We start from the raw sequence: 19,171 nt of genomic DNA, 5'->3' as shown, positions 1-19,171 counted from the left end.
GAGGCTGGTCTCTGAGTGCTGCTTTCGCCACCTCCCAAGCCCCTCAGGAGTGACCTCAACTCACATCTGCACCCCTCGGCCACCAGGACCTGGGCGGGGCTGTGTCCCAGGTGGGGCCGGGCTGGGAAGGGACACCACCTCTGGCCCTGGGCCCCTCCCCTCCCTTCCGTCTGTCCCGAGAGTCTCCACGGCAGCCCACCATCCTCTGGGGCCACCCTCCCCGGCCTGCCCCTTGGAGCCCTTTCTGCACCCTGTGGGGGCAGGGCCACGTGCGACGTGGCAGGTCCCTTCCCGCGAAGGGAGCCCAGGGTGCCGCGTCCAGCACACGCTGCAGAGCAGGGGCCACGGCCCGGAAACCCCAGCCACACGCCCAGAATCGGACTGGCAGAGCAACATCGGGTCACCGTGCTGCCACCCGTGAGCCCAGGTGCCGAAGGCAGGGCCACCGGGTCGTCAGGACCCAGCGCCCCACACCGCCCCGGGTCCGTGAGGTTCCTACAGGATGTTTTCTCCCCCAAAGACAACACACACGACCCAGGTCACTGTGGTAGAGTTTATTTTTCTTTGACAAGGAGCACACGGTACTGGCGGGCACCTCGGGAGTGGCGCACGGGGAAGGCCTCTCCTCCGCCCGAGGGAGGGGTGACAACGTGCATGAGCTGCTCGTGACCTGGGGGCAAACACCACACGGGCCTGGCTGTCCCTCGGCCCACACGGTGGTGTGTGAGTGCACGCTGGGGACAGAGCACTGTCTGGCAGTTTGGGACGTCACTCTGGCTGCACGGCCCAGCCCAGGGCTGTGAGCCACGGTACCCGGCACAGCCACTGACCACAGCCTCCACGGGACGCAGAAGGGCCACCACAGCCGGTGCTGGTTCCTTGCTGCCGTCACCCTCTGAGCCGAGTCCGACACGCTGGACCATGAGCCACACAGAGTACGCGGGTCCCACGGCACAGGGGGCCACTGGGACCTTGAGTGGCTGCAGCCCCCACAGCTGCCCAGGCCCCCGCAGCAGGCTGACGGCCGGGGCAAAGGACCAGGCGCATGTGGCCGCTCACCCTCCGCGTCCCTTGAGGCTGCACAACTGCGGGCTCCCCCGCGGCGGGTCAGGCAGACGGAAGCTGCTCTGACCTCGGTGCCCACGTGCCTCCTCAGCGCCCTGAGCTGCTGGGGACAGCCGCGTCTGTTCAGGACAAACCAGCCCTACCTGTGTCCGCGCCAACCCCGGGCACTGGCCTCACTCCCGCTCCGCTCTCCTGTCTCCAGGCGCCAGACGGGCAGCCCGGGTGCCCAGGGCCAGGACGACAGGGGAGAGCTGGGCCACTGGTGGGCAGCGTGCTCCGCATGGCTCGCGTCCAGGGCCACCGTCCCTGCACGCGGCCTCTTGCTTCCCGACCAAACAGAGGTTCCCCTCCTCCACACCCTGTGGCCCTGGTGGACCTGCCTCCACAGGGCAGGCACCTCCAGGTCCTCGGGCACAGCAGGGGGACAGCACACTCACTTGAAACCAAAAGGGGAACAATGTGTGCCCCCTCCAGAGCCCCTTGGCATGCTCCTGCCCCAGAACTGCAAAGTTAAGGTCTCCGACAGCGAGAACATGACAAACAGCCCCAGAAACGCTGGTGCCGGGAAAAGAGAACAGACTTAAACCCAGCCAGGAATTGCGCTCCCACCCACAGCTTCGTTAAAAACAGATGTTTCCAGGTTCTGGGTTAAAATCCTGCCCCAGAAAGACTGTGCAGCTGGTGCAGCAGCAAACCCACACGGACAGCCGCGCCCGCCTCCCAGGGCCCCGCCGTGCGCGGACGCGCTGCCTGGCCCAGGGAGCCCCCCGCAGGGACGGCCAGGCAGCCGAGGGTCAGCCTCACGACGGCGCGGTGGTGCTGCCAGGCTCAGAAAATCAGAGAGGAGACGAGCAACCCAGCAGCGGCATTTCAGTAAAACCTCAACAAAACTTCCACGTCCGTTCAAACTTCTAACCTCCCTTTAATTTGTAGATTTAACCACGGAACTGTCTTGATTTCTATAAAAACTGATCCCAGGGTCCACACTCTGTCCTCCGCACTCGGCCCCTGCAGGGCTAAGCCCCTCCTCCCGGGCGGCCCACGGGGGAAGGGCCTGGAAGAGCAGCCGGGGGCCGTGCGCTGCAGGGCGCAGACAGGGTGCGTGTGTGCAGGAGGGTCACCGAGACAGGCGGAGATGACGAAGGCGCGCACGGCCCGGCTTCCCTCCTCGCCGATCAGAACTGCTGCGACAGCAGCTCGCACAGCCTCTGGGACACGGTCTCCTTGCTGGTCCGCAGCGTGAGCCGGTACATCTGCAAGAGGCAAGAGGGTCAGCGTGGCCAGGGCCCCCGGGACGCGGCTCGGCCGCCGGAGGCCTGAGCTCCACACGCGCTCTCAGCAGAGGAAACGGGGAAGTCTGGCGACAGCGACTGGAACTTCACGCGGCCGCGAATGGCAAAGCGGCCCTGGGGGCAGCCTGGCAGCTCCTCGCCCCGCTAACCACACGCCTGCCGGGAGCCGGCAGCTGCTCTCCTGGACATCACCCAAGTGACACGAGAACAGGCGTCCGGCAGGAGAGCAGGACACACGCCGGCACCTCCGGGAGGAGGAGGGAGGTGGCGGCACAAGAGAGCGTCCACAGCCGCGAGCACAGGGTCCCAGCCCGCTCTGTGCCGTCCCGCTGGGGGAGGCTGGATGCGAGGGGGCTTTCTGGGCGATGGGAACGCCACGCGGTTGTCGGGGTGGTGGGGAGACCGAGCGGGCCACGCTGAGATCCGCGCCTGGCCGCGCGGGGGCGGCAGAGCAGAGACCGCAGCCAAGTGCAGCCGCGTCCCCGAGGGGCCTGACCTGGGCCTGCAGGTTGGGCTCCAAGCGCAGCAGACACCCGGTCTGGGTGGTCTTGGTGTGGATGATGCCAGCCCCCACGAAATTGGCAGGGTTAGGGTCCACTTCTTCAAGCAGCGCAGAACCAAATCCAATAATCTGCCCAAAAGAAGCAGGAGGCCAACGTCGCGCGGGGTCGCAGGCAGCGCAGCCCCCTGAGGACGCCACACGGCCCTCACCTTCGCTTTAGTGATCTCTGTGTCCATCGGGTGCTTTGCCTTGAAGATGTTCTGCACTTCCTGCTGTGGACTGGGGGCAGCAGCGACAACGCTGAGCATTCTGGGCCGGAGGCGAGACCACCCTGTGCGGTGAGCCCCTCCCACCCGGCCCCTGGGGACCCCGGCCTCGTACTTGCTTAACTGCTTCCAGCGCTGGAAGAAATCCTGAGACGACATCTCCGTGGGCTGGAAAAACTTGTTGAGGGTGATGGGCAGCTGAACGGACACATTCTGGAAGGTTCCCCCATACCTGCGGGCAGCAGGGGCGCATCGCGGAGGGCAGAGGGCACATCCCCAGGTGCCAGGCAAAGGCCACAGGTGGAAGGTGTCCCCATCCACCAAGAGCCACCTGCAGGGGGCCAAGCCTCGAGCCCCCACACTGCCACGTGCAGCCCAGAATCTCCTCCCCGCGGGCGGCCACAGATGCCCTGCAGGCACCAGTGTGACTTTGCCTCTCCCAGTAATCCGCTTCCTGGAACCCCAAGTCTGTGTCAATCATGTGGGATTTTTCCCATAAAAAGATTAAAAAAATCATTTGTCTACAAAATGAAACAAAAATTTGCAGGTTTATTTCCCCAAATTCTGCAAAGTACACAGTCTTAAATTTTCCATACTCTTAATGTTTGAAAATGTGCTTTTCCAAACATTTCTAGCCCTGCGAACACCCAGCTCGGAGCCGGCTGGCTGTGCGCACTGTGCTGTCGTCATCTGAGAGCAATGAACAGCCACAACACAAAACACTTGTGTCTTTGAAACGCAAGCACACTGGAGCGCACAACCGAGTACGACCACACAGACCCACGCTGGGGACCAGGATCTGCAGGAGGCCAGCTGCCGCTGTCTCCCCGCGGCGTCCGTCCGGGCCGAGCCCAGCGGGGGTGCGGGGCCCGGCTGTCTGCCACACCGTGGGGCGGCCCCGTGTCTCAGCAGGAAGCGCCTGGGCTCAGACCCCTGCGCTGCCCGGCCAAGGGCAGCACCCGAGGCCCCGCCGTGGCACTGCTGTGCTGCCACCCAGCATCCTGGCTCTTGTCCCTCCCCACATCCTCGGCACCTGCACAGTATGTCGGGAGGAGACACCGAGGCTCCGTGAGGACCTGCAGCCCCACGCAGCGCTCACCTGAACTGAATGTTGAGGACCGGAGCCTCCGTGAAGTCGGACACGCACTCAATGTTGACCACCTGCTGCACCTGGGCACCCCCGTCCACGGTCGGGTCCACGGGCTTGGTCTGCAGGTTCAGGTGTGTGCGTGTCAAGGAGTCCAGGCCACAGCAGGGCACGGGGCCGGGCTGAGCGCAGCTGGGGGGCTGGCAGTGCCCGCTGCAGGTCCATGGCCACGTGGGGGGGGCAGCCACGAGCGCCACCCGGCCCCACCCTCCACCCCGCCACAGCCCAACACCAGATGAGCCATGAAATACCGTCTGCGCCTCATTACTACCAAAACGGCCCTTCTAAAGACTAGCTTAGATTCGTATGTTGGCTATTTTACTTATTTGCTTCCATTTTACAAATCTCAGCTATGCAACTTGCGTGTAGATTTTTGCTGCTGTTAGCAGAAACACACTCAGTATTACAGCAAGACAACTTCAGGGATTCTAGAACAGGCTTCTGAGCACTATGGAAATCAGAAGAGAATCTGCCCCACTTTGGCAAACAAAGGGCTTGTCTGCAAACCCCCACGCCACGGAGAAACGACCGTTCCCGCCAGGCTGGACCCAGGCGGCCAGCAGGGAGCGGCCACGCAGCCGCTGGGCTGGGTGCCTCCCCCGCTCCGGGGAGCCCTGCGGACCCCGAGGAGAGATGCCAGGTGGGGCTCTGCAGAGTCGGGGCTTCCGCTCCTGACCTTGGGCAAAGCCTTCAACACAGCTGATGCCACGTACAGGTATTTTTAATAATGGTTTTGAAACACTCGGCTTTAGCAGTCTGCATTTAAACACGTTCCCCTTAAAACGAACGTGGACCAGCCCCTGGTAAGGAGGTCACCGCTCCACACTCGGCTCTGACCATAGCTCCCAAGGGGAGCAGCTGCCTTCTCTGGCCAAGCTGGGGTCTTCGTGCCCATTTCTCTCGGGGGACCTGTCCTCGAAGGAAGAGACACCTGGACAGCACCACCGGCACCAGCGTTCCCATCGTCTGGCTGGGAACATCTAACAACATCCCAGGCGTTTACCGAGAGACAAGTCTGAGTCTGAACAAGGAGCTGCTGGGCGCAGACACGAGCTCGCCGGGTGTGGGGGCTCCACCCTGGCGGCACCGTCACACGCTCTGGGCCCTCGGCCCGCCTGCGAGACCTGGCAGAGAAGGAAACCTAAGTGCCCCAGGGACCTAAGATAAAGTCACAGGAGAACTGACACGAGATGAAAAAGAAAGTCCCTCTAAGCAGCCAACGGAAAGGGGACACACGCCTGCGTCTCGTTTCCAGACGTACTGTCAAAAATTAGCTCTCAAATACGACCGTCACTACAGCTTCTGGAACTATTCTGCTATTTTGACCAAAGCAAAAACAAAAACAAGAACAAAAACCTTCCTCAAAAGCCTCCTCTAAACCCCAAATTATTCCGTGTCTGGGTGTGGGGGCCGGGACCAAGGATATGAGACTGAAGGTCGTCTGGACAGATCAGCGTTGGAGTGAAATTCAGGAACTGCGTGGAGGTCTTATTACCATAAAATATAAACATCCGACCTAGGAGAAAACAAAAACAATTTATTTCACAGACGTCATTTCATACTTATCCTGAAGGATTTATCCTGGACAATGTCATCCTGAGTAATATTAATATTAGAAACAAAAGAGCCCCTACAAGCCCAGCTGAATTTAATTATTGTGATCTATGATTGCTGTTAAAATTAAGAACAAATTTTTTGTGGTTTCAAAAAAAGCACGCCAGAGCTGGGCACAGGGACTGCCCTGGGCACCCTTCTCCTGCGGCTTCCTCCTACGCAGCTACTGGAGGACGGTGCCCCCAGGGCAGAGCCAGCAGACGCCAGGCTGGGAGGCTCGGCTGCACCTGGCGGGGCCTGGCGGGGCAGTCTCTGGGGACCGTGACTGCAGCACAAGGACACCCACACCTGCTCCAGCTGCCGCCTCCCAGGCAGGCCCCGCGGGCTGGTGTCTACCCAGCCGGGCACTGGTGTCACCCAGCGGGGACCACCTCCAGAACCAGGGCACCTGAGCCTCACCGCAGCCGGGTCAGCAGCCCTGCACAGGCCCACACTGAGGACGCACTGCCAGGTTCGATGACTTATGTCACCGTAGAAACCTTCACAAAAGTCTTTGTGAATATTTTCATAGCCTTTGAATTCAGAAATGAAAGTAAACTTCAAATATTCTGAAAGGGACAGTTTGTCATCACTCCTCCCACGATTTAAAAAACAAGAACAAAAACCTGGGTGACGTCGTCATGGCGGAGAGCTCGAACCCTTATCACATGAGGAACAGAACACCGGCTGGGAATTACCCTGCCAGCCTTCCCGACGTTCCCAGGACGGCCCGGAGGCAGGTGCCTACTCCCCTTCCCACACTCGGGCTGGTTTCCACAGCAGAGAGAAAGGGGCCCTCGTGCCTGGGGGAGGGGGGCCGCGGCCCAGAGGGGCCCAGAGCAGCCCCCGGGGTTCGGTGGGCTTTGTTCCCCTCAAAGGTTTTTTCCTTTCTTTTTTAAAATTGTGGCAAAATACACATAGCCTAAAATTTACCATTTTAGCCATTTTTAAGCACATAGTTCAGTGGCATTAGGCAAATTCACACAGTGAGAGTATCACCACCACCCATCTCCGGAACGTTCTCGTTTTCCCAAACTGAAGCTCTGCTCCGATCAAACACTGACTCCCTGTCTGCCCCCACCCCGACCCCGCCGCCCCATCCACCCTGTCTCTACGGGTCTGCCTGCTCTGGGGACCTCAGGGACGCACCTCACAGCACTTGTCCCTCTGCGTCTGGCAGTGTCCTCAAGACTCGTCCCCGTGCAGCTGTGTCAGAACCTCCTGCCCCCCTTCCTTGTCCTCTTTTAAGAGACTCAGGTCTGAACTCCTGGCCTCAAGCAATGTCCCTGCTCCGGCCTCCAGAGGAGCAATTCCCAGGCGTGAGCCACCGACTGCCCAGCCGGGAGCTCCTTCTCTTTAAGGCTGGATAACGTCCCACTGCACGGACAGCCCGTGTGTCGCTGACCACTCGTGTGCCCACGGACACCCGGGCTGCCGCCACCCTCGGCCACTGTGAACGGGGTGGGGAGGGGGGTGCAGACTCCTCTTTGGGACTCTGCTCTTAGCTCTTTTGCGGACACACCCAGAGCAGGGCTGCTGGGCCACGTGGTGATTCTGTTTTGGTTTTGTGAGGAGCTGCCACGCTGTGTGCAGAGCGGCTCTCGGTCACACGCCCAGCGCACAGGGCTCCAGCTCCCCCACCCCCTCCCACCCTCGCTCCTCCGTGGCCTTCCTGACGCCCGAGGTGGCACCTCCCGTGGGTTTGGTTTGCATTTCCTGCTGACGGATGACTTTGAGGACCCTGTCATGGGCTTATGGATCATTTGTATGTCTTTGGAGAAATGTCTTCTCCAATCCTTTGCCGCTGTTAGCTGGGTTGGTGTCTTGCTGTGGAGTTGGAGGAGTTCTTTACCTACTCTGGATACCAGGCCCCTTGCAGTGTAAGATCTGCAAATATTTTCTCATAATTTCCTCTAACTTCTAAGAGAAGTTTTAATTAAGCAATTAAAACACATACCTAAATTCTGCCGAAATTCAGACTTAAGTCCAATTTGAAGCAGCTGGTTTTCAAACAACACACCATTATTTTTACAAACAAACCTAGGGGAGAAGGGATAGTATGTGCGTCACTCAGAGCCGCCGGCTGAAATACGAGGGTTGTTTGGGAAAAGCGCGCTGAGGCCCTATGGGACATGAGGGAGCGAAAAAGCAGAAGGTTGTTCCCAAGACTATCACAGCAGGCAGCCACCAGCGCCAGAACCTGAGTGCAGCTGGGGACACAGGCGGGGACACAGGCGGGGACACAGGTGGCCCGGGAGGGACCCGGGTGGTCCATGGGTCCAGCGGCTTTTCCTGGAAGTGCTGGTCCACAGTCAACGCCCCTCAGGGACGCAGATGGGACGGGGCGTGACGCACGCTCTGCACGGACCAGGCTCCACGCTCCCCTCCGGCGGGACGTGACAGGCCACACGTGGCCAGCGCCTGCCCCGAGCTGGGCCCTCCCCTGGCCTCCTCCATGCACGGTCTCGACGCTGCTCAGGGAACCCAGACCTCGCGCACTACAAGGGCATCTGTCTACACTACACAGAATTAAGGAAAAATAAAATAACATTTGTCGGTTTTCGCTTGTTTACCTCAGAAGAACTTGAAAGTTGTCTGACCCCTCTGACATACGGGACAACTACACGGTGACCTGGGTCCCAAGGAGATGAGGGGGCAGGCAGCCTACGCCCCCCATGCACCCTGGGTACCGGGAGCCAGCGCAGAGCGGACGCAAGTGCCATGGCCAGGACTAGGCGAGGCCGGGTGGGGGGCCAGGGGTGGGGGCGGCAGCGTGCGAAGGGCACAGCGCTGGTCCCGTCCCCGCTTCGGGGACACGGCTCCAGGCAGCGGCCCACACCTGGAAGCTTCCGCGTCCATGTGCCCTTGTTCCATCTCTGCCAAGCTTCCCGCCACCGTGCACCCACCCTGACTTCCGCACTGTGGGCTTACGGACGAAGTCAGGGCAGGGCGGCCTCGAGGGCTCAGGAGACGACAGCAGAAGCAGCAACAGAGACAGCGCAGAGCAACGGCGGCAGACGCCGTGGGGGCCTAGGCACACTCACGGGCTCAACGGGGTGCTGCCCGCTCCACCCCACCCCACCCTGTCCCCCTTGAGCCCCTCTGAAGGCCACAGTGCCCCCCGACAGCTGGCCAGGCCTCCATCCAGCCGTAGCCACGCGTGAAGATTCATGAAATGAAATGCAGACTGTCCAGCACACAGAACGATCTTCCACAGAGCATCTAAGGACATGTGCTGCCACGTCCCCCCGGACCCTCTCACAGCAGCCACTGTCACGCAGGAGGAGGAGCGGCGGGGAGCAGAGCTGCGGAGAGGTGCCGGGGGCTCAGCTGCCCCCCCCACTGGCTTGGGCCCCATCCGGGGGCCAGTTTACATGCTGGTGTGGGCCAAGCCCCTTTCAACTGAGATCTGTTGGGGACACACGAAGGGCTTTGCTGATCGCCCGCTGCGTGGCTGCGAAGCCCTGGCCATCAGTGTCTGTGCTGGTGGTTTTCAAATGCAGCCTGACCCGGAGGAAGTCGGGGAAACGAACCCACTGCGGGAGCCCTGCAGGGACGCCGCCTCCTCGCCCTGCAACAGCGGCCGCTGTGCCCGTCCAGGGCACCCACACTCCACCACGTCCAGTGCGCGTCAGACCCCGGCTGGCCCTGCTGACCCGCAGCCAGACCAAAGCCAGGATGGCCACACTCCAGCACCTGCTGGACGCTGGGGCACCAGGGTGGCCACCTGGGAGAAGCTCCGCTGGCGTGCGGAGAGCGCAAGGGCCGAGTGTGGCTTCTGGCGCAGCCTCACAGAGACGGGCAGGCGCCGGGAGGGGGGGGGTGTGTCCTGCACGGGAAAAACTCCCGGCGCCTCTGACAGCCCCTACGTGTCCCCGGCAGAACAGCAGGCAGCGGCCACAGCCAGGCCGTGGAACCTGGGCTCTGTGTGGTGCTTCTAAATCCCACACGCAGCCATTCTAGGACACATCACGGGACTGTTTTCAGCCAGAGACGCAACCTGCACCTAACCTGTCCTTCCCACATCATTCTCAACAGCAGGAAATGACTTATGGTCAAAACAAATACAAGGAAACTGGAAAAAATTTAAAACCACAAGAACTCTACTGTGGTCCTCACAACTGGGGACAGAGGGCCGTCGCCCCCGAGCTCCCGGCAGGACGGGGACAGAGGGGCTCAGGGACCCCTCACGCCTTGGGCCTGACTCAGAAACAAGCAGACAGGCGAGGGCAGACAGCAGGGGGAGAAACACCCAGGATCAGCCAACACAGAGGGAAGGACAGTCTGACGCTCGTGTTTTGAAAACGTGGGACACAGGGACAAAGAGGCCAGGGCAGACCCAGAGGAGCTCAGACACCCGCGGAGTCGGGCAGAAGGAGAGACGCCCCAGCAGGAAGGCCCAGGCCGTGCGCAGGGCAGGGGCTCTATGGGGGTCCTCGATTAACCAACTAAAGAATGTTTCTTTTAAAAAAACCAAAACGACGGGAACCCAGAAGACAAAGGTGGGAACCCAGAAGATCCAAGTCAGGCTGGAAAGGGCTGCAGGGTAGAAGCAGCAGCTGCAAACGCCCGAGAACAGGCGAAGGGCAGACTCCAAGGCCACCACGCGGACAGGCACTGCCCACGACCCGCCCACGGGGCTGCTACGTTTGTGGTTGAGACAGAGTCTCGCTCTGTTGCCCAGGCTACAGTGCCGTGGCGTCACCATAGCTCACTGCAGCCTCCAACTCCTGGGCTCAAGCGATCCTCCTGCCTCAGCCTCCAAAGGGCTGGGACTACAGGCGTGTGCCACCAAATCTGCCTCCGTGTGGCTTCTTTTACCTTATTTTGCGTTCCTGAAATGGTCACGTCATGATGAACAGCGGCAGGCCATGAGCAGGGGCGGGGTGGGGCGTCACAGAGCAAACCCACCCACACAGCAGCGGCTCCCATGGTCTCCCCCAAGCACAGTAACCGGGAGGGAGCAGCGCTGCCCAGCTCTGTCCAGCTGGCCGTGGGCCCCGCGCAAGTCAGGGAGCTCGGGGCACAGTCCCACCTCCAGGACTCAGGAAACCCAGCTACCTGGCAAAGTTGTCTTCAGAGCCGGGAGCGAGAGGGGCGGCCGCAGAGGCAGAGTCTGAGAACACGTCCACGAGCAGCCCGCCGCCAGACGAGGGTGGGGGGCCCGCGGGGGCGGCGGGGGCGGCCCCCAGACCCAGCAGGTCCGCCGACGGAGATGGCGTGGACTGGAAAGGAAGGAAGGGGAGTGTCGGCATGGAGCAGCCGGGCCTGGCTGACCCCAGGCAGCTCACGCACCACGGCCTCCCCCACGGCGGCCACGCCGGGTCAGTGACGGGCGGGCAGGTGAGCGCTGACGGCCATTTCCTGGAAGCGAGTGCTTGACCCCGGAGTCGAGCCTGAAGACAACTGCACGTAAAAGATGAGTCACAATTTCACACAACTGGAAAAACAGCCTACATTTTTTCCCAAATGTTATTTGAATGGAAAAAAAGTTATGAAACAATTTTTGCCATGAAAGAGACCAAAAAGAAACACACGGTTTCAGAAACAAGGCCATGTATGTCTCTGTCATGAGAACAGGTTTTAAAAGATGAAAAAGTAAGCAACTAACTTATTAGCATAATTCTTAGTTTAATCATTAGGTTTTATTCGGTCACGGATAGAAACTCGGTCAGTCTGCAGCACAGGTGCTTTTTAAAGACTACCTGCTCTCCGGTTCTGGGCAGAGGCGCCAGGCGAGCGCCACAGCGACGTCCGGCTTGCCCGCCGCCGGCTCACGCTCCACACGCAGCAGCACGGCCGCCGCTGCCCACAGACCTCAGCTCCGCTCCGTGCCCTGCCCGCCCGGCCTGTGCACACACGGACCCACCGCACGGCACGGCACGGCACGGCACGGCACATCCGACGCCGTGCGAGGGGCCCCACCCAGCCACAGGCTCGCCGAGATGTGTGGGGTCGACTGTCACCGGGACCATGGGATGCTACCACCAGAGACGTGACGCCTGCCTTGAGGACTCACTGGAGTGACTTCAGTGTCCCGCTGGACGCCCACATGGTAAAACACCGGTTTATGAGTACCCGCGTGTAGACCCTCAGGCTAGTTCCCATAAATGCAGTGAGGGTGCCAGTAGGGTGCCAGTAGGGTGCCAGCTAGGGTGCCAGCTAGGGTGCCAGGTAGGGTGCCAGTTAGGGTGCCAGCTAGGGTGCCGTTGGGGTGCCAGTAGGGTCCCAGCTAGGGTCCCAGCTAGGGTCCCAGCTAGGGTGCCAGCAGGGTGCCAGCTAGGGTGCCAGCTAGGGTGCCAGGTAGGGTGCCAGCAGGGTCCCAGCTAGGGTGCCATTAGGGTGCCAGCAGGGTCCCAGCTAGGGTGCCAGCTAGGGTGCCACCTAGGGTGCCAGTTAGGGTGCCATTAGGGTGCCATTAGGGTGCCAGCAGGGTCCCAGCTAGGGTGCCATTAGGGTGCCAGCTAGGGTACCAGTTAGGGTGCCAGCTAGGGTGCCAGTTAGGGTGCCAGCTAGGGTGCCAGCAGGGTGCCAGCTAGGGTGCCAGTAGGGTGCCAGCTAGGGTGCCAGCTAGGGTGCCAGCAGGGTGCCCGTAGGGTGCCAGTAGGGTGCCAGCAGGGTGCCAGCAGGGTGCTACGCTGCATCTTAAACTGGCGACAGTGCAGGGAGGTCAGGAGGGGCCGGCAGCAGCCAGAAACCCGAATGGACTCACCCGGAAGAAGCCCCTGCAGACAGGCCTTCCTGCCACGTCCAGTCTCACCGACCCGCACCGCCTGCTCCAGGCGCAGCCCCCACACCCGTGGGGACTCCCAAGTGACTCCCCCAAGCCACACGCGAGTGCCACAGCTGAGCCCTGGGCCCACCGCTACGTCCACCTGGGCCTCACCAGGCAAGCCCGCGTGCGGCCGAGGCCTGAGGCCCTCGCACACTTCACAGCTCAGGGCCACATAGAAAGACAAGTCAAATAAGGACCCGACGAAGGGAGGCTGACGACGACTATCAAACAGGTGCCAGAGCCCTTTGTGTTGCTCGTGAAGTCCGAGCCCCTGAGAGGGACGAGAGCACCCAGCACCCTTCCCAGGCCAGCACAGGCAGGCAGGTCACTGGGCGGCTTCGGGGTGGCCCTGCTGAAAGCCACGGGCAGCCCTGCAGGGTCTGCGTCTTCCCCTGGGCGTGGCCTCCCTGGCCTGGAGCCCGCAGAGGAGCTGCCACCCCGTGTCCCTGGGAAGGTCCCTGCCTGGCACAGCGTGGGCAAACCTCCGACCCACCATCTGCCTCCAGCAATCCGTGCCGCTCTGCCGACCCAATCCATCAACAAAACCTCTGAAGCCAGAAACACCTTCATGGCCTCCTCAAAACCGGAGCGTCACGGTGCCCAGAAGAGAGAGAGAGATGGACTAGGACGGGCGGAGGCTGCTCCGAGCGGCGCCTGGTTGCTGACGTCCCACGGGACGGGCTCCAGGCAGGCCGCCAGCCCCGAGGAGCACGCGAGGAAAACTAACAGCGTCTGCAGAGCTGGCCCCCACTCGACTGTCAGACACAGGGGAGGCGACCGGGCAGAAAACGTGCATTTATGGTTCACGCCAAAACCGACCCATCACGGAATTCAAGCTGCCGGCAGCCAAGCAGGCGCCAGAAGGCAGACGCGACAGCCCCACAGGACAGACCAGGGCAGCGCGGGGGGACGGCATCGGGCTGGGCGCTGCGCCAGGGCCCTGAGCTGGGAAGGGGAGGACGGACGCGAGAAGTTACGCTCTGGGCACACAGGCCTTGTCAGGGCCGGGCCACGGTCGGCAGGGGCACAGGCCGCCCCCAGCCCTGGCAAGGAGCTCCAGGCTCAGATGGAAACGCCCTGTTGACGTGCGAACTGCCCGGGCTGTGGCCTCTCTGCGCGTGGCACACGTTGCCATGGGGCCCTGCCCTGGCCAAGCGCCACCCTCCCTGGGCCGGCATCCTGGGGAGCAAGCAAGTGCCTCCAGGGTCCCCTGTAACAGGACAGCAGAATGGCCACATGGGCCCCTGGGGAGGGGTCTCGGAGACACGGCTCTGACAGGACAGCCAGACACATGCGCACGCCCAGTTCCCGCCCCGGTTAGGGAGGAAAAGGAACAAAACTGCAACTCTCAAGACGACACTTCTCACCCAGCAAGTAACAAAGGACATTTTCAGTGACGCGAACTCCCATCGTGCCACACACAGAGAATTAGCCGTGACCTGACTTGCTGGAGAAAACCTCTGGGACAGGGCAAGGCGAGCGCGCTCTGCACCAACAAAGCGCGTGGACAGGCCTCCCACGCCAGGCCGGCCCGCGGCACAGGCGGTGACCGCTTCCCCCAGAACACGCCGAGACGCAGAGCAGGACGCCTAGAGACACGCCTGGCAGGCAGACGCTGGCCCGCCCGCGGCAGCCGGATTGGACAGGGTGTGCAGAGCTGCGTGCGGAGACAGCGCCTGAGCCTGGCGGCCGTGCGTGAGCGGCTCTGCAGGCCCGGGGGGGCCCGAGGGGCCTGGGCGCACAGCAGGCGAGGGACCCACCGCAGCGCTGGTGCTGGCCGGCGCGGGCTCGGGGCCCCCGTTCACGTCCACGCTCCTCTCCCGCTTGGTGTCCTCCAGGTCTGTGACCGTGCTAGGGCCCTTCTTCTTCTTGAGCTTCGCCAGGATGGAGGACTCGCGCTCCGGGAACGGCGGCATCTCCTCCAGGACGGTTGCCTGGTCGGGAAGAACAAAGGGGCAGGTTGGCCCAGAGCCCCCCGGCCCCCCATGCCCAGACGCCGACGAGGCCCCACCGTGAGGTGGGCCGGGCGCACACGCATGACCCCCGCGCGCTGCCCACCAGGATGTCGGTGCTGGCCACGGTGCTGAGCCTCAGGTACTCCACGGCCCGCTGCTGCAGCTCCACGTCCGCGTTCCGCAGCTGGCTGTCACCGCGCAGCACGTCCTGGATGGTGGGCTTCACCTCCGGGAAGAGGTTCACGAACTTGATGTAGGTGGACAGCAGCAGCGCCCGGGTGGGCACGCTGCACAGGTGGAACTTGGAGTGCAGCAGGTTGAACTGGACCAGAGGGCTGGGGGCGGGGCACGATGGGGACGAGACTGTCACCTGGCTCCGCTCGCCCGCACGCCCGGGCAGGGGAGGGGCGTGGCGAGGAACGCTCCCCGGCCCAGACGCGGAAGGCCCCACTGCCAGTCCCAGATCTGACGGGAACATCCCCTCTGACAGTGCTGGCCACTCGCCACACCTCCCCCCAGCAACTACAACCTGCTTCTGTGTCACTTGCAGGAAAACGAGACTCAATCCAGAACAGAAGGGGCCTCACCGGACCCACCCGGCAGGCCCAGCTGGGACCCCTCCCCAGTCTCTTACCTGGACCTTGGGTCCCCGGCTATCAGGTTTCCAAACTCCCCGAGGATGTAACCGCCCACTTTGACCAGGTTCTCGTGGCACGCCGGAGCCTGGAGGGCCTGTGAGACCAGGGATGTGGTGACCGGCGCACAGGGCCGCGCGGGGTGTGCTGTGCGTCAGCGTGAGCCCCCCAGACCTTCCTGGAGACCCCAGGTCCAAGCCCCCGCCCGGCTTCCCCCAGCACCTGTGACAGCAGGGACGCCCGGCTGGGAGCCCCGCGAGGCGCCAGCAGCAGAGCCGGGACCTCCAAGCGTGGCGAGCAGGCTCAGGACGGCCCTGGAAACCGCACCCCCGTCCAGCCGGGCTCCCCGCCCACCCCCGCCGGGCCGCACCTCGAACACGGTCTTGGCGGCGTAGCCCTGCACGTCGTCCCGGTTGATGACGATCTGAATGACGCGGTACCACACCTCCTCGCTCACGTAGTCACCGGCGATCCGGATCAGGTTCAGGATGGTGTCCACGTACCAGGCGTAGTCCACCGCGTACTTCTCGGCCAGGATGGCGACCTTCAGCACCTGCGGGGGCGGCCGGTCAGGGGTGCCCCAGCTCGCACTGTCACCAGCCTCGGGCCGAGGGCTCTGGAAGGACCGACCGTCTCTACAGAAGCTCAGACACAGGAAGCTCTCCTCAGGCTTCCAACAGAGCCCATGAGCCCGGAATGTTCCAGTCGGGGACTTTGCCAAGGTGGGCCACACGACTGCCCGGAAGAGGCGCAGAAAGGCCAAGCCGAGTGCGCAGAAGCACACGAGAGCCTCGTGCAGGCAGCGGCGAGCCCCCCACAGAAGCCGTCCCCAGGCCGCAGTGGAGGCCACCTCCCACCTCAGGCCTCCTCCTCCCATGCCCCAGCCCTCGGGGCAGCCACTGCCCTGTCCGCCCGGCTCTGGCGAGTCGTCCTGCTCTGGCTGGCTTTTCTCAAAGACCTTGCCTGGGGCCTTTTTCCTCCGTCCTCTCAAATGCTGGACCCCCAGGCCTTGCACATCTCCCTTCACTCTCCAGGGAGACCCTCCACTCCTTCGTCCCCCACCCCGCCGTCCCACCCACACCCTCCAGCCAGCCCCTCCCGTGCCCTCGACTGTGCCCCCAGGTCCCCTGCCTAAAGCCTGGAGCCCTGGGCCCCCAAACTGACCTCGTGATGCTGCCAGAGCATCATTCCAAAAGACGCTGCCTTCAAGCCCCGTCCCCAGCCTATGGCTATGCACTCGGGAGCCCTTAGAGCCACACCAGCCTTGTCCCCACCACCCCACCTGCCCTCCCCATGGCCTCGGCACCACCATCCTCCCTTGGGCATCCACTGCCGCCTCCTGCAGGAAGTCCTCCAGGCCCGGAGGCCCCCAGGTATGGGGCGCTCCCTCCAGCCATCCCCAGCCTCGGCCCACGGAGACCTGCAGTCCTGCTCCCAACCCGCCCTCTGTGGAGAACGACACGCCCGCCCTGTGGGCAGGGAGCAAGTCTGCTCCAGGTCTAGAGGCCCAGCACCCAGCACAACCACAGACGACACGCCTGGCCGGGCGGACAGGTGGGCTCACACCCTGGGATGAGACGGCGTGTGTCGCACTCTTCACGTGGGTGGAGGGGACGGGGACAGACGCTTGTCAGAGGGAACCTGAGCAGACACTGAGCTGACCAACGCACAAGACGGCACTGGAAACACCCAGAACAAGGCCCAGGTTCTCGTGACGGGCGTCCCCAGCGCCAGCCCCACCCACCACAGGTGCCGAGACCGGGCCACGCTGCCCCGGCCAGGCCAGAATCAGACGACCGGCCGAAGTGGACAGGCCGCCTGCCCACGCCCTGCCCTACACTGAACCGCCGTGGCCTGCCCTTGAAGCCGCCCTCTCCCCACCAGCCGCCCTCCAGGGTCAGCAGCCCCCTCCGAGAAGCCCCTCCTCTGCTGGGGCAGGCGGCAGGGCCTCGCTGAAGTATGGGCGGTGACACCCACACCCCTCGGCGCAGAAGGGCTGAGTAAAGTAAAAGACCACCGGAAACCCACGAGTCCCACCGGGCACGACCACGCCCACCTGCACAGGGCTGGCCCGTCACCCGCGGCCAGCTCCGACGCCAGCACTCTGCAAAGCTCCTGAGGAGGCCCTGGGTGCCTTTGCTCCCCAAAAAGACAAACAAGAAAGAAAATGCTCTTCAGGGCGGGCACAGTGGCTCAGGCCGGTTACCCCAGCACCTTGGTAGGCAGAGGCAGGAGGATTGTTTGAGGCCCGAAGTTTGAGACCAGCCTGGGCAACATAGTGAGTCTGTGTCTCTATAAAAAAATTCTAAAAATTAGCTGGGCACAGTGGCCTGTAGTCCCAGCTACTCAGGAGGCTGAGGCAGGAGGATCATTTGAGCCCAGGAGTTCGAGGCTACAGTGAACGGTGATCACCCCACTGCACTCCAGCCTGGGGACAGAGCAAGACCCTGTCTCCCCAGAAAAGAAAATGGGCTGCCCCCGCCAAGGAAAGGGAAGGGGAAGGGAAGAAAATGGTTTTCCTATGACGGAGAGGCTGTGGCCCGGCTGGTGACAGGACAGCAGCCCATCGGCCCTGCAGACCCCCTGGCCGGCGGCCTCCCCACTTACACCCCACCGTCCACAGCACAGGGGTGGTTACTGAGAGGCCACCCAGACCTGGGTGTGCAACAAAGACAGCGCTGGCCTCTGCTCTGCTGGCCACGAGGCCACTGAGAATTCTTCCCTCAGACTGCGGGTTACGCTCCGTCCTGCACACAGGGGCCTGCTGAGGTTCAACACCTGGCAGGTGTGTGCACTTATTGCAGACAACAAGACTAACGCCAGAGCCAAGCTACGGCTCAGAGTGTTTCCTTCCTAGAAATGTCGAGAAACACAGAAAAAACACGCTCAACAAACAACCCAGCACAGCCCACTGCAGCCCAGTTCAGCCCTGGCACACACAGGGTCATCAGACAGCAGCCAGGATGGCCACTAACAGCGGGCACTTGCATTACTGTGTGACGGCAAAGCCGAGGCCAAGGGACCTGTGCCTGGTACCTGGAGGCCCAGCCCAGCCTGGGGACACAACCACGACACACCGAGGAGCCCACGGCTGCCGTCAGCTGTGGCAGGAGGGGACTCGGACGAGGCCGTCGGGACTCACAATCTCTTCTCGGATGGAGTAGTCAGCCGTCTCCAGGTAGCTCAGCATCTCGGCCACGATCTGCTGGGCATTGCTGCGGTCGCACATGGCGTAGAGGAGGTCCACGGCCCGCTGCCGCACGCTCACGTCCCGCTCCGTCTGCGGAACGAGGTGCAGAGTGAGAGACGGCACGGCAGTCACGTCCACGGCAACACACGTGGCCTGCAGCACGAGCGTCCACACGCTCCAACCCGCACAGGCAGGGCAGCCTGTCCCCACGCCCACTCCGACCTCCCTCACCCACGTCTGTGTCCAGGAGGCCAACAGGCCCCGGTCCCACTGGGCCCCTCACCCGACTCACTCGCCCCCTCAGTCTCTGGACGGCCCAGAACAGAACTGCATCTGCCCCCTCCTCCCTCCGCGTGGCCAGCGGCTCTGCAGCCCAGCGCGGGGCCTGCTGTGGTCATCAGGCCCCTCCATTGTGTGGTCACAGACCAGCACCTCCCAAGTTGCCAGGGAGCTGGTCCCGAGGCAGGTCTCCGCCTCTCCCAGGAGTGCCCTGCAGGGCCCACGCAGCACCGCTGTGCCCGAGAAGCACCAGTCAGGTCTGGGGAGGGCTCCTGCCAGCTGCTACCACTGTCCCCGGACACTCGCCAGGGAAAGACAGAGTGGGCGCCGTGGGCACCGGGCGACGCCCACGCGCAGACCAGCGTCGACGGAGCCTCAAGGCGCCAAAGCCCTCCAGCAGCCTCCCGTCCCAAACAGGCAGCCAGGCTGGGCGCCGGGGCTCAGGCCTGCACCCCAGCACCTCAGGCACGGA

General features: G+C 62.9%; 1 protein-coding gene across 1 annotated transcript in view; it reads right to left on the bottom strand.

Moving 5' to 3' along the window:
- Positions 1-1,967: 1,967 nt before the first annotated feature.
- AP2A2 (adaptor related protein complex 2 subunit alpha 2) overlaps positions 1,968-19,171 on the bottom strand; it is a 69,690-nt gene continuing 52,486 nt past the window's right edge. The window contains exons 10-22 of the mRNA XM_045558557.1: positions 18,373-18,510; positions 15,601-15,783; positions 15,230-15,327; positions 14,699-14,930; positions 14,401-14,574; positions 10,927-11,090; positions 7,823-7,905; positions 5,699-5,788; positions 4,225-4,348; positions 3,241-3,357; positions 3,069-3,138; positions 2,854-2,988; positions 1,968-2,318 (exon numbers count right to left, since the gene is read on the bottom strand). Of these exons, the coding sequence (XP_045414513.1) occupies positions 2,241-2,318; positions 2,854-2,988; positions 3,069-3,138; positions 3,241-3,357; positions 4,225-4,348; positions 5,699-5,788; positions 7,823-7,905; positions 10,927-11,090; positions 14,401-14,574; positions 14,699-14,930; positions 15,230-15,327; positions 15,601-15,783; positions 18,373-18,510 (1,686 nt within the window). The 3' untranslated portion in view covers positions 1,968-2,240. The remainder of the gene's footprint in view (positions 2,319-2,853; positions 2,989-3,068; positions 3,139-3,240; positions 3,358-4,224; positions 4,349-5,698; positions 5,789-7,822; positions 7,906-10,926; positions 11,091-14,400; positions 14,575-14,698; positions 14,931-15,229; positions 15,328-15,600; positions 15,784-18,372; positions 18,511-19,171) is intronic.

Source organism: Lemur catta, chromosome 7 (genome assembly GCF_020740605.2).
Source record: "Lemur catta isolate mLemCat1 chromosome 7, mLemCat1.pri, whole genome shotgun sequence".
NCBI classification, from domain to species: Eukaryota; Metazoa; Chordata; class Mammalia; order Primates; family Lemuridae; genus Lemur; species Lemur catta.
Note: the sequence above shows the minus strand (reverse complement) of the source record. Positions and strands in the feature narration are given on the sequence as shown.